This window comes from Xyrauchen texanus, chromosome 34, assembly GCF_025860055.1.
Source record: "Xyrauchen texanus isolate HMW12.3.18 chromosome 34, RBS_HiC_50CHRs, whole genome shotgun sequence".
NCBI lineage: Eukaryota > Metazoa > Chordata > Actinopteri > Cypriniformes > Catostomidae > Xyrauchen > Xyrauchen texanus.
This window is the reverse complement of record NC_068309.1, coordinates 22,808,419-22,823,953: the sequence shown is the minus strand read 5'-3', so window position 1 is coordinate 22,823,953 and position 15,535 is coordinate 22,808,419. Positions and strand designations below refer to the sequence as shown.

Genomic DNA, 15,535 nt, shown 5'->3' with positions numbered 1-15,535 from the left:
GGACAGGGGGCGAAGCTTTGACGGTGGTCCGGCCGCGGCGGGACTGAGCCGTCGTTTTTTCAACAAAGCTAGGAGGACTTCGGTTGCAGCTTTGGTGGCGCGAAGGGCGAGGTCCGTCGCGCTCCTTAGATCTGTAACAGCCTCTGGGTGCCTGCCTTTCTCATCCCATTCCCGAAGAAGGTCCGCTTGGAGGATCTGCAAGACGGCCATGGAATGCAGAGCAGATGCGGCTTGGCCTGCGGCGGAATAGGTGCGGCCAACACAGGCGGAAGTAGTTCTGCAGGCCTTAGACGGGAGCACTGGCTTAGACCGCCATCTCGCGGAGGGCGGGCAAAGGTGTGCTGCTACCGAATCCTCGACCGGAGGGATGGAAGAGTAGCCCTTCTCGGCGGCGCCGTCCACTGAAGCGAGAGAGGTGGAGACGTGGGATTGAATCCTGGCCGAGAGAGGCGCGTTCCACGATTTAGAGAGCTCGGCGTGGAGTTCGGCAGGAAGGGAGCGGCCGGGCGCTGGCGCCAGCGGTGACGGCTTTGAAGAAAGCAGCCGTCGAGTCTGTTGGGAGCCTGCTCAGGGGCGGTGACCACTCGAGTCCGAGGCGGTCGGCGGCCTGTGTGAGGAGGCGTATCAGTTCCCCGTCGACTCGGCGCGGGTCCTGCTGGATTCCTGGGCCGATGAGGAGGCTTGTGACCACTCCTCGCTGTCGAAGCCATGATGGAACAGCAGCCCTTGTCCTCCGCCTCGCTCTCCGAGGTGGCAGCAGTGTGGCTGCTCGGCGGCAACTCGCGGCGTCCGGGGCGGGGAGGGTGAACGCGATGCTCGAGGAGAGGCTCCGGCGAGACAGTCGCTTCTAAACCCGGTTCCGGCAGCCTTTGGGAGCGGCGCTTCTTCCGGCGTGGCGAAACAGAAGGCGGCGCGGCGGCTTCGGTCCTGAGCGCTCGAGTTGAGCCCGCAGGGTCGACATCGGAAGCTCCTCGCAGAGGTCGCATCCGCCCGTCAGCGAGGCGAGCTCTGCATGCCCCAGTCCCAGGCAGAGAGCGCAGATGATGTGGCGGTCTCCGGCGCTGAGAGGGGTGCGGCATGAACCGCAGGTCGCGAGGCATCTTTAAAAAGACACGCGTGCTCTTTTGTGAAGTTCACTGAGGAACTCGTTTGCTTTAAAAGGATACGTCGCCGGATGGCGTAGCTCGCAGGATGGCTGAAGGTAGCGGCGGCCGGCTTCTTCGAGCGCTGTCCAAGCTTGCTTGATGCCCCTCGAACGGCGACGCGGCTTCTTGCAGTTTCAGAGATGCGAAGAGCTTCGCTGAAGAGATGAAAATCAGGGTTCCAGCCTACGAACTGCGCTTATATGCACCCTAGCCACGCCCATTCTGGCGGGCTTTGGGACAGTGAGCGCGCGGGCGCCTCTCATTGGGCGCGAGTTCACACAAGTTCGTCTATAGGCTGCAGCAGTTGCCGCAGAGCAACCAATGAGCTCGCTAGCTAGCCCGCTCAAGGTCTGCAGTTGCTGCACTGCGTTGACAAATGATACAAAATTAAGGCTAATTTTTTGGCTTCAATATCTCAGAAAAGATGAATCTTTCCCGTCGTTGTTTCTTACGAGAGAACCTCTCGTAAGAGAACTCTTAAATCCACTTAACGCATATGAAAAAAATTGCTGTTCTATGTACGGTCTGAAACATTATTGTTTCATAATGGGACAGCAATTCTGAGTAAACTTTGCATCGCCTTTGAAGGAATTCAATGTGAAGGTTGTACAAAGTAACATTTATCTTTAACAATTCTATCAAAATGAATAGCAGGCACAACAACTCCCCTGCAACATGGGCCGCCATCTTGATTGTTGTGGGTTGAATCACATGACTGTGCCACATGACAACAAATACGTCATCATTTTCAGATATCTCCATTTTCTCTGTCCACACTACAATGGGAAGATGGGGTTTTCAAATGTATCCAGTTGGGAGAGTGTTTTCGCTGTCAAAAACAGTAGTTTTGATGGGGAATGTTTTGAATCAATTTTTTTTTTAAACTCAGTTTTCTGTTTCCTAACATCAAGTATGGGGTAATGGAGAGTGTTTTCAACAGTGGAGGGAAAATATTATTTTAGTGTGGATGATAGGCATAAACATTACAAAATCAATGTGTTTTAAAACAAAAACATATTGTTGTGGAAATGGCCTTAGTTTTCCAGGTGTTATTTTGATATAAAGACTACATTAAGAGAAATATTTCTATGAAAAGATATATATTAAAGACAAGATTTTAAGTAGCAATTGTGGAATGTAAAGTCGCAATTAGATCTCATTTTGTAATGTGTTTAATCCCTGGTGAAAACTGTTTGTGGGGTGACAAGAGGGGCCTCCAAAAACTCTGGTTTTGGTTATAACACTTACCCCATATTTTCCATTCATCAGTTTAAGCAGGTGTTGTGATGCCTCACACTCCAAACTCAACAAGTTAGTTAGCAGCTTTCATGAGCAGGTGTTGAACACTCTGTAACCCGCATCCTGGCTATGGGACTACTCTGCAGATCAGTTAATTACATTCCCCACATCGCTTCTATTTTCTCATTTAGACAATCACAATTGCCAGAAATGACAGGTGGCTCCACTTTGGCATCTTAGTGCTGAGGTGATTTTTTTTTTAAAAAGTGGAAGATCACTTGTTTAGCTGAGCATTAATCAGTTGAGTTATTCAAGACTGTAACATCTCTGTACCAGTAATAAACAGACATTTGACCTTACAGTAGTTAAAAGCATCTTGCATGACAAATGGAAAGCCTTTGAAGTCACTATACCATAGCAGAGCTTTTACATTTTTTACAGGTGCCTTGCTAGAAAGACCAGCATACAATAAAATTACCCCTAAAAATATTTGAACACTTAAGCCACTTTTAAAAATGTGTGTAGAAAGAAAGCCCAAGCGCACACAGCAAAACATTTTACAAAAATAAGTTTGCTTTGTTATAAACTCTAAAACAAAATATACCATTTTCTAAATTATGACAAAATCTATTTGAATGTTTTCTGCTTTTCAAACTTAGTGGAACGTGTCCATAGTTAATGTGATGAACTACACCTGCTGTTACTTTGCAAGGGAATCTGTGTGAACTTAAGGGAACTGTTTTTGCAAAAAGGCTAGTAGTAGTTATGTGAAAAGGTCTAGGTCTATTTGTTTGCAGATACCACCTGATATTTGTGTTGATATTTTGCTGTCTTATACAATGAAATTCATACCTTTTTAAGTTTTCCCTCCATACTTCTAAACTAGGTTAACTAGCTTCCTTGGTCAACCAGCTTCAGATATCAACAAGTTTGCTGGTGAACAGCATGGCTATAGTGGTCCACCAGCTAAACCAGCCTTAAGTAGAATAAAGTAGTTGGTAAATTCATGCTAAACCAAGATAATTTTTTCAGAAAAATCCGGAGCTTGGAGCTAAATGTAGAGTGGATGAATGGTTGTGTTTTCAGTATTTTCAAGTCTTGTGTTAATGAGAGCTTTCTGTGTCATTGTATTTCCTTGCCTGGTTCATTCAATTTAGCTGGACTTTATTTTATCAGTCCATTGTTTTGCCATTTGACTTCAGCTGTGTGACAGTTCATATTACAGCCTCTCATTTTACCTTGGAAAGCTGGTCAGCGCAGTTGCCCAGGTTCACACTTTTGGGGCTGTTTCATTGCTGTTAGCTTGGCAGTTTAAAGCATGTAGGGCATCCTTCCTGCCTGCTGTGGTTTCTTTCCAAGCTGACACAGCACAGCCATGGCTCCATTTCAGATCCTCATTTCTATAGTTTAGTTAAGTTTAAACTTTATTAACCATTCAGTTTGTAATAGAACGGAAATGTGACTTTGACACTGGCATAAAAATATAAAAGACACGCATTTAAGCCCAAATATAGGTAGACCTAAAAACAGATGATAAATATATTAAGCAAACAGCAGAACTTTAACATCAAACATCATAAAATAGTATTCATAATAATTTAAAGTAGTAAAAAGTATAATAATAGTAATACTTAATTATAAATCCTGTTTAATATAATCATTGCCATTGGAGCAAAGATCTTTTATATAAATGTTTTCTGGCCCTGGGAATTTTCAATCTGTGACCAGAAGCATCTCAAAAGTAGAGTGAAGTGGATGAGTATGATCCTTATACTGTATATCTCAATTGTCTTTTTTTTCCATGTATTGAGAAAATTCAGGGTATGGTAAGGGTTAGGTTAGGGTTAGTATTGAGTGCAAGTTGTTTATGCCCAATAATCTTACTTGCCTGGTTAATGACTTAACTTGTTCTTTCGTTTAACTTTGAGATTTCCATACCATGAAACAATGTTAAATTTGAGACCGCTTTCAAGCATTTATCTACAAACCATGGTTTGGGGATGTGTTCTAGTGTTAAAATGCCTTAATTTCCTTAGGAGAGCAAGACACTGCCTTTTCTTCTCATTGATGTAGTCAACATTACTTTTTGTAGTCAATTATTGTTTGTTGTCAATTATTGTACCAAGTTATTTAAAATGTGTGACCTACTCCACATCTTTCCCCTTTATACTAATTAGTTTATAAGTGGGGCCTATGCGACCAGATGTTGTGTAGCTTTCTAAACATATCTCCATTGCCTTGGTGATGTTAAGATATTAAAAATAATATTATCAAACCAGGAGACAATGCTGTCACTGTACTGGAAATAAGAGGAGCTGTTCACATTCTCCTGGCAAGAAGCCAGAGCCATATCATCAGCATACTTGAAAAAGGAGATTTCACTGTCATTGCATTGCAGTTCATTGGTATATATTGAAAATAACCATTGAGATAATACACAACAGTTGTGATATGATGACATGGCCAATCATGGTGAAATAGTAGCACCATAGTATGGAAGGACAAGAGCAACAAGAGTGCAAGACATTTGTGAAAGTTTGCAGAGGAATGGGCTCTGCCTTTCAGGGCCAGTGGGATGCACCTTAGCTTAAAAAATGGTAGTGGGAATTGTCCCTTAATATAACGGTCTTTAATGATATGTTTGTCAGTGACTAAACATTTTACGAATGAGAATTCATAGCACATCACAACAGATGGTAATTTAATGACAGAAGCACTTTTATCTTGTGAAATATGAGAGGGTTCTTTAGCATCCATCTTTCCTCACACAAACACATTGTTCAATCCCTCCTGCTGTGCTGCTGCTCCTTATTCTCACTTGTCATTCTTTTCTTTATCTTTTATAACCTTTTTGAACTGTGAAGCTCATGCTTCATGTCTTGTTTTTGCTTTATTTTTTCCATTTGGCAGCTGGGACTACATATATTTTTGGTAGAGGAGGAGCGCTCATCACGTACACCTGGGCCCCCAATGAACGGCCAAGCACGAGGGCAGACCGGTTGGCTGTGGGCTTCAGCACCCAGCAGAGTGATGCCATCCTGGTGCAGGTGGAGAGCTGCCAGGGCCTTGGAGACTACCTGCAGTTGCACATTGTGAGTATTACAGCTCCATTTTGATGATCTTCTTAATTAGGCTATGTATTGTCCTGCATTTCTCTGTATTATTCTAGTGTGTTCATAATTCAGCTCAGTTTGCTTAATAACTGTACATCGAAACGTTTCTCAAATCCTTTTTGGGATGTTATTGCAGGTTAGAGGATGTTGTGTAAGAAAAATGAGTAGACCACTGGTCATTTTAGCTGAAAATAAACCCAACAGGGTGGTCAGGAACCTGACATGAAACAAATGGGTCTTGTATCATCATGAAGGGGTTTATTTAGCAATAATGAATGACTGACTGTAGATTATCCCACTAAATACACAGCTACTTACCACAGGAAAGAATAACTGGACATGAAATACTGATATGAGTTTATTTAAGAAGAAAGAGACCACAGAGACATTGAACTAGCTGAAACAAGAGTTTTACATCGCTGAAACAACAGTTTTACATCTCTTGTTTCAGCGACAGTGGAGAAGTATACATGCATAGTACATGAAGTGTACATAATATTGGACTGTAGAATGCAGAATTGATTAACATATTAAATTATTGTCTTTATTCAGCAGAATTGCCCACACATTATGGAAATATTATGTTATTCAATTTGGAAATATAATGTATTCATTTAACCTGTTGGATCCATGTGTTAGTGGTTAGTACTGTGCATGTGTCCTACCCATTGAGTTGTGGTGCTCATGCTGGCATCACATGTTAAAGTCTGGTTTGCCTCATTTACCAATTTCATTCCCCCTCTTCTCCCCATCATTTCATGTCCTCGCTACTATCCTTGTCAACAAAAGTAACATAAAATGGCAAAAACATTGTATTGCTCAACCAGGGGTGAATTTCCCAAAAGCATTGTTAGCCAACTATGGTCGCAAGTTCCATAGTTAGCAACATAATTCAACAAATTGATGTTTCCCGAATCGGTAGTTCCAACAAAAATGTGCAATCAGCATCGCAAAGTTGTGTGGTTTGATCTTCCTGCTAGAACTACACTTACACAAATTTACAGCAAACTAATTTCCTTGTTAGTTTGCTGTGTGGACATCATTTGACTTGGCAGAGGCTTCTGTATCTTTTATTCCACATATATCTTTCATTCTATCAAGACTTTGACTACACCTACATGCACTTATTGTGAAAACTGCTTAATCCTGGGGTTTTCGGAAAGCAGCGTTCTGAAACATCATGTAAATGTAAATTCAGCCATTTAAGGAATTAAAGGCTATTAAGAGAAAACTTATTTAACACACATAGCTTTTGTCTGAGAACATGGCTTATGTGTCCATGTCAACGCATAAGAGGAGTTCTTATGTTTTTGAAGAGTGTGCATGTAATTATGTGCTCAAGTGTGTCGGAGGAACCCCGAAGTCTGATGTAAAGGGAAATCCCACTATTGCAGCGCAATGCGTTTGTCGCATTTACATATTGCATGAAGCCTTCGTGTCTTCAGCAGCTTTTTTATATTGAGTATTCTTTTGGAGTATATGTGTAAATGAGCTGTTATGATTTAATATCCCAAGAAGTTATTACTCTACCCCCTGCATAATGTCAGTAACTGCAGCTCTAATTGTTAAACCAAAGTGGTTTGAACGATGGATGTGTGACATAGTTACTACGGTTTTGGGAAACAGTCGTCAGTAGCTAGTTCATTTCTCTAATGATGCATTAGAGTGTGTTACATAGTTGTATGGGAAATGTACCCCAGGATAGCATCTTTTGAACTAGACTTGATATAGAGCTGTTAATTAACACTAACATCGTGGAATTTTGGAACAAGTTACATTCTGCCCTGATAAAACTGTAGAATGCATTTTGTCTGGAGGCTTTGATTCGAGCAATGGTGCTGATAATGTCTTTGCTGTTGCCATTCACTCAATGATGCAAAATGACTTGGATAAAAATCTTTAGTCGAATCATTTCAGTGAATGCTTCAGGGTTTCCAGACATATCAGGCTATGTTCGTGGTTCAAACTGTGAAAATATGCTATGTCAGTTGTCCCTGTTAAGATCCAAAGACTACACCGCCAGATCATGACCCCCCTTTTTTTTTTCTCATATAGGAGATTAAAAAAAACATTAAATCAATCATCGCTGCACAGTTTATAAAGAAAACATCACATCCGTTCATATTAAGTTACCCATTTAAACAACATACTGTAGGGCTGAGATAGTATGACGGTAGATCAAGCTTGTAAATGCCTCGTTGACCTCTTGGTTTATTACTTGCAATTATATTTCAAGGGAGTAAAAAAAGATGCATTTTAATAAGGTTCTTCTGAATGAATAATTAATTCAGCGTGAACTGTCTACTTTCACACTGTGAGCCTACATGGCTGCACAGCCATAAACAGTCTGAGAGCAGCTGCTCTGCCAGACACAGACTAGGGCTTGTTTTTAGAAACTCCTCATTGTAGGAACAAAGCACAAGAGCCACCCTTTCTGTGTATTAAAAGATGGATCTGTGTAGGATGTTTCAGATCCTCTCTGTTGGCTTCTTTTCTAATTTTTCTGTGCTGAAATCTATTGCTGAGCAATATAGCTTTAATAAATTACATATTTTTCAGACTTTTGATGGATGATATTTGATGGATCTCCAAGTATTTTCTCTAAAAATACTTAATGGGTTAGTTCGCCCAAAGATGAAAATTCTGATGCATTCCCAGGGGTGGAAAGAGTACTGAAAAATCATGCACAAGTAGAATTACTGTTACTTCCCAAAAAATGTAGTGTGAGTAGAGTAAAAATAGCTGTCCTAAAAACTACTCAAGTAAGAGTAAAGCTCATTTTAAAGTACTCATGAGTAGTGAGTATTGAGTACGGAGTTGCAAAACCTATGCCCCATTATAATGAACAATGTCTGCTAAATTTTAAAATACATAATTTATCTATGATAAACACTTCATGAATCTGATTCCAAAAAATAACAGGTAGACATGATAACAGAAATGAAAATATTATAAAGTTATTTTCAATACACTGATAACCATTTAAATCATAATGTATGAAACAATTACATTAAAATCAGTTTATGTGTAGCGTCTAAATTTACCTTAATGCCGACAGAGCTTTATTGTTGGGCAAATGCTAAATAAGTAGGATCACTTGGCACGTCATGTCCTGCACAATAGAGGAGGTAGAGCAGGCATTGGAAAAGTTGTTTGCTACAGGGGCTACATCACGCTTAAAAAGGAATAATTCAGCCAAAAATGAAAATTCTCTCATCATTTACTCACCCTCATGCCATCACATATGTGTATGACTTTCTTTCTTCTGCAGAACACAAATTAAGATTTTTAGAAGAATATTTCAGCTCTTTTAATACATACAATGAAAGTGAATCAGTGCTAAAATGTTGAAGCTCCTCAAATCACATAAATCAGCATAAAAGTAGTCTAATCCATGTGACTCCATTGGTTTAATCCATGTCTTCAGAAGCGATATGATAGATGTGGTGAGAAACCGATCAATATTTAATTTCTTTTTTACTAATTCTCCTCCTCGGTCAATCTCCACTTTAACCTTCACTTTCTTCTTGGGTTTTTGTTGATTCACATTCTTCATGCATATCGCCACCTACTGGGCAGAGAGAAGAATTTCTAGCAAAATTGGACTTAAATATTGATCTGTTTCTCACCCACATCTGTCATAATTCTGAAGTTATAGATTAAACCACTGGAGTTGTATGTATTACTTTTATGCTGCTTTTATGTGATTTTTGGAGTGTCAACATTTTGGCACCCCTTCACTTACATTGAATGGATCTACAGAGCTGAAATATTCTTCTAAAATCTTAATTTGTGTTCTGAAGAAAGTCATACACATCTGAGATGTAATGAGGGTGAGTAAATGATAAGAGAATTTACATTTTTTGTGTGAATTATTTCTTTAAGTAGCACATGGGGGGCCACATTGTCCTCCTTTTGAGATACAATGTTCAACATGGATTTAGTCCTTTTATCTTTTAAACTCAGAAATATTTGTGTTCTCATTCTAATCCAGGATGCACAATTTTCTGAAGTTTGTGACTGGTGGAATATTCTGCTGAAGTATTGCTCTGCAAATGTTGATACTTTTTTTTCTTTATAAAGGCTAAGCATAATTATAAATTATTTGATCATCTCTACTTTCCTGGTCATTTATTTTACCAATTAACACTCTCTACATGAGGGGTCAGTATTATTAAAAAACTAACAATATTTTCAAAAAATATTATTATTAAAAATGTCTGTTTTATTCTATTACATTAATACTTCTAAAGCTACTCAGGCAAAAGTAGTGAGTGGTTTTCTTGTTGTTTGATTAATAGCCTTTATATGACATGGCCTACTAGACAGTGCTCAATTCAGTTACATGTACAATTCAAGTCCAACATTTTGATATAAATAAGCTTTTTGTCCCACAGTTTCCATTCACTTTAGACCAAACCGACTGTGTTTACGTTAAATCCTCATCGAGACGGGCACTGGCAATGAAGTTTATTTAATCATTTAGGCGCGTAACTGCATTAGCTCTCAAACATTAGCCGCCTGTCAGTCAAACAACACGCAGCAACAGACATCAGGAAATAAAAAGTAAATCTTTTATATATCATCTAGATCAACCGACCAGTGGTGCTATTGCTATCGTGATTGATGTAATGAACATCCCTGTTCTAGATGTAGAACTTAGGCAAAATATAGGAAACTAGCCAAAAGTTTTATCGAGGACATCTCTCTTTTTTCGGATAAATATCTAGATAATTTTATTGCCCAGCCTTATTGATAACATTGCATTAATCTCTCACAGCAGCCCAATAATCTCAGTGATAGATAGTTAAATTACAGACTAGGTTATAGACACACAGAATCTAGTAACAGAAATATGAAATTTACCTTGATATGTTTTTTCAAATTAGAGGCAGGATTAATGCTGAAATCTGGCTTGAGCAAGTTAAACTTACATGACATGATCAAGCAATTGGCTTTTTTCACTGTGAAAAGCCCTTCCAGGAGTGGCCGAGATGTTCAGCTGTAAACTGTGCTTAAAGCATTCTCCTCATCCATAACAGATGGCACCAGATCTGCAGCTGCCTTTCAAGTTTTTACATGTGATTTGATTTGACAGGAGTCACGAGACTCTCCCTAGCCAATCATGTCGATAGATTAAAAATAAAATCAGGACAGGAAAGTGCCGAACACAGACAGTGGGAAAATAGACTCAAGTAAACTTAACTTAAAATAGACTCAAGTAAAATTATATATTTTTTTAACTATTTAAGAAAGTACAATTCTTGGAAACAGTAGTTAATTACAGTAATGTGAATATTTGTAATTCGTTACTTTACACCTCTGGTCGTTCCGAAACTGTATGACTTTCTTTCATCTGTGGAACACAAGAGGAGACATTTTTAAGGATTCTGACACTACACTTTTTTACCATACGATGAAAGTGAATGGTGACTGATGCTGTTGGTCCTTAACATTCTGCCTATCTTTCTTATTGAGTTCCCCAGAAGAAAGAAAGTCATTTGGAACCAGTGTTGTGTGTAATCCAACTATTTACTATAATCTAACTACCGGTGCTGTAGTCAAATTAGTAGTTTAATGCATTACCTTTTATATACTTGTTATCAGATTATAGTTACTGACTTTGAATTTAATTACTTTTAAGGACATTATAGGGTTATGCTTATTTCTAAATAATATTATTTTTGTAGAAAACATGAATTATGGCTTTAACGGATCATTGTAAAGGAGAAATGTGAGGTGCTGTGTGTATTACTTGTGTGTATCAATGAACAGGAAAGAAATATAGACATTGTTTGAATTTGTTGAGGGGGAAAGTGTTTTAGAAAGTGTAAAGTAATTAGTAATGTGATTTTTTTTAATGGAGAAATGTGTTAAGTAATCTGATTACAAATTTTAGATTAATAATTAGTCATTTTTTGTGGTTTATATTTTTAAGTAATTTACCCAGTGTTCATTTTTAAGCGAGCTGTCCCTTTAAAGAGTTTTTTTTTTTTTTTTTTTTAAATCATTGGAACAATAATTTAAACCAAACAGCCTCTGATGTTTAATGTAAACTCTAAAACACAGTACAAAATCTATTTAAAATAATTAAGCCATGTTTGACACACTGCTCTCACTAAAGAAACAGGATTTTTTATGTATATGCTCCAAGAAAGCAATGCATAGTAGTAAACATCATTATTTACCAACATATATTTTTAATAAAACATTATATTGCCACACTGAGATTCTGTGGACATTATTGAGCAATAACTGACCTTTGTTTGACGCAAATGATTTCTTAAATCAGAGTTTTAAATCAATTCCTTTGAAACAGACAGAGTGATTCATGGAAAGAAATCGAACTTGCCAACTCTAATGCCGTTTTGCTGCTCAAATTAATAATAAAAAAAACACTCTCATACTTGCAAATCGCAAGAAAAGAAAGGATCACAAAAGTAGTGAGTAGTAGTTAAACTTAATGACCAAATAATAAGCGCATCTTGATAATAATCATAATAATCAATAATAATCATCTTGATATTCACAATGCTGATTAATTTTATAATGCCAGCAAAATCATCACAATATGATATCTATGGAAAGATCTCCTTCCTCAGTGTGTCTGTCTAAGCGATGGCACCAGCCTTGATTACAGTGCCCCCGACTGCTTGTGATTTGGCTTGTGCAATAAATAATTTTTGGTTGTATATAAAACGAGTCTGTAAACTTTATGATAGACATAAACGGCGAGTTATGAAGGAGAGGCGTGGCAAATAACATGAGAGGTTTTATGCTGCTTTGAAGACAACTCCGCTTACGCCTCAAAATTTGTCCTTCATGTAGCAGGATTTACTTGCGCTTGTAAATTACAACCAAGGACAGATAATCCAATTGGTCTTGAGCATGACAGATGTGCAAGAATGACTCACTAAGGTGGGCGTTGCAAAGCCCAGTGCCCCTTAGGCAGCTGACTTCAGGGCTTTCCCTCTCTCTTTTCCCCTATATCTCATCCCTCTATCTCACCAGTGATGTTGCCTGGGTTTAGAGATGGCTGGCATCATTTTATTCACCCACCGAGTCTGAGGTTTGATGATAGCTGAGTAGAAACAGCCCAGGCTGATAGATGTGACAGAGCCAGGGGTTGTTACTGCTTGTAATGAATTGCACACTCATTTTGTATGCCGGGTTGGTGTGTATCGATCTGAAGCCGGTTCTGGCCTCCTCCATCTTGCTGGCATCTTACATTGAGGGTGCCCTAGGGTTCACCTGCCCACCTGTCATGGGCATAGATTGATGGATTAATAGAGCTTTATGGTCTTAGTGGCTATGTTAACAGAACACCCAGCACTCTTAGAGAGAGAAGGGGTGCCATCCACACCTTGACCCATTTGTTGTGACCTATACATGGCCAGGTGTTTTGAACTATTGCCCTGGTGCCCTCTGCCAGCTGGCACAACCTTCACAATGAGAATCCAGACAGAATGGCAGATGCCTCAGTAGCCATTTGTTGCCGTACTTACCCATGTGTTTCCATCAGTTTACATTGGTACATGATTACAATACCGAAACTAGGGGGTTCTGCTAGACTTGACCTGTTTTTTGTGTCTGCCCGCATTTTGAATCATGCAGTATATACTCAGCGATCTTACGTTTAGGCTTAAAGGAGTAGTTCAGCTTTTGTTGTCAAATACTCACCCCAAGGATTATTTTCTTTTGTGAAACACAAATAGAGATCTTAGGCAGTAATGTCTGAGCAGTTCTTTTCCATATAATGATAGTGATTTGAAATGCCAAGCTCCAAACAGGCAGCGAAAAAGATTCATAAAAATAGTCGATACGATAGCTACGACAATAATGTTGTTTTTTGGTATGGAAATTATAATTTAGAGCAAGGGGAAGATTATCAGTTAATTTTTGGGTGAATTATTCCCTTATGTTAAAGGCTAAACAGCCACAGCCCATATTTGTCCAATATATTAGTCTACATTCATCACACATTTCTCCTACAATCGAGAAATGTGTGATGAAATGTTAAGAATAGGACTGTCAATCGATTACAGTTGTCATCTAAATTATTTACATGATGTGCCGATTAATTAATCGAATTAAACGCATATCAGTATTTACTGAACAGGCCCCCTAACAAAGTTAATTTATTATATAATAATTGCAACCATGTAATATAATTTATAATAAATCTCATTTAAATAATTCAAATATTTCATCATAAAGATATATTGCGTCAGCAGATAAGCATATAGACAATACAAAAAGTTGTTTTAAGAGTCGAGATATAGTTTGTTTTATTTACATACCTTTTAACTGTTATTGGCCTACTTCTCTCTGTGCTGTATTTAATTGTTGGTCTATGTAATCATGTGACACATGGACACATGTGACACATCATGTGACACAGTAAAAAGTACTGTGTTTTTAGGACGTTGTGTCATGTTAAACATAGTTTTTAAATTTTAAAAAAGCGCATCTCAAAATCCCTGCATTCTATTATGCTCGGCCCAGCTGTCTGTGAGTGCAGAAGCGTGTCTGAAAGACTGTGTGGCATGCTCGTTGGTTTGATGAGGCGGGAGCTCCAAACTGCTGGCAAAAATATACAGAGCCCCTAACACTAACCATGTGTGGAAGTGTCGCCCCCTTTTGGAGCTTGCCCAACACCCTTCTGGAGTTACCCTGCATTCTATTAGAGATTCCAACCCCATTTGGAGATCTCCAGGCTGCAGCTAAACCTAACTGGCACAGCTGGAACGCTGACTGCCCCCTACTGACACAGATGTGATACATCTAGCTTGAATTGCTCTGATGTTAGGAACATTCCTTATTATGGAAATTATGTTCGAGTTGGGGGCATGATTAGTTACATTAATTTTTTAACCCGTTGTTTTCGTAAAATTAATCAGACTAAATTAACATGTTGCATCGACATCCTATAGTCAGAAGGTTATAAATTCCCATTACCTGCAAAGGCTTTTAGAGTTTTGACAGGACATATAGCAAACAGTAATGTTACAAAAGACATTCATCACATCATTCACAGTTAAAAAGATCTGTGGCAATATAAAATAAGAAACAGAAGAGCATCCCACTATAATTAGCTGCTCCCACCATGTGTTTGACTAATAGGCAGATTAAAATGGCCTTCGTCAATCACAGCCTGGTGTTAGCCTCCATCATTAAGCAACTTTAGAAAGCACCCTGTGGCAAAGGCCATGTTTATGGAAGGCCATTCACAGTAGAGCACAAAAGAACAGTTTAACTCTCTTATTACAATATTCACATAGACTTATTTGGCTTCCAGATAGCTTAAGGCATAGTTTGTCTTTGTTGTTCAGTTGATTACTTCTGAGTTGGATCTTACCAGCCTTTACCAAGAACACAAAACAGAAGCATTTTATAAATTAGCATCCTCTTCATCACATTTGTTTTTTGCCAACAGAATTACATGTGAATAGGTGTGTTTCACCTATACTGTGCTAAATGAACCTTTTGCCACACCTGCCAATGACAAGTGAGTTGAGAAAATTTACCGGACATAAATATTCTTTATCATCTGTGAAACTGTATTTTGCACTATTGTTTTATTAAAAATAAAATAAAATGTAAAAATTATAATAATTATTATTTAGCTTTTTTAACAGCTCAAACTAGTTGAGCATGTCTCCATCACCTGTTACAAGAACGTGTTTGTTTGTCTTAATTTCGTTTTGGTGACTTAATGCGAGGAATATTCCACATATTTTTCACCACATGGAGTTCTGGAGGGAAAAAAATAACAAATATTTGGGATGCTAGATTAACTTCTGATGGTTAATTTTCCACTCACATCACTTACATCAGTGAGTGTCAGACTATCATTCTTACTTTTCTATTTAAATCATGTATTATGTTGCCATTCCTAATAGAGTTACCAGACACTGTCGAGTAACTCTGTTTTATTTACTCACAAAAGACAATTGTTTCCACGTATTTGGCACTTGGTGAGTGTTCATTTTGGACACTGTACATAGCTATTCCCAACTGTATTTTTCATAAGCCCAT

The 15,535-nt window shown here is 38.6% G+C and overlaps 1 protein-coding gene across 3 annotated transcripts in view; it reads left to right on the top strand.

The window, feature by feature from the left end:
- Positions 1-15,535, top strand: part of LOC127627699 (neurexin-1-like) — a 527,683-nt gene that overhangs the window by 447,683 nt on the left and 64,465 nt on the right. For all 3 annotated transcript variants that reach the window (XM_052104201.1, XM_052104200.1, XM_052104198.1), the window contains one exon: positions 5,295-5,476. In XM_052104201.1, coding sequence (XP_051960161.1) covers positions 5,295-5,476 — 182 coding nt within the window. The remainder of the gene's footprint in view (positions 1-5,294; positions 5,477-15,535) is intronic.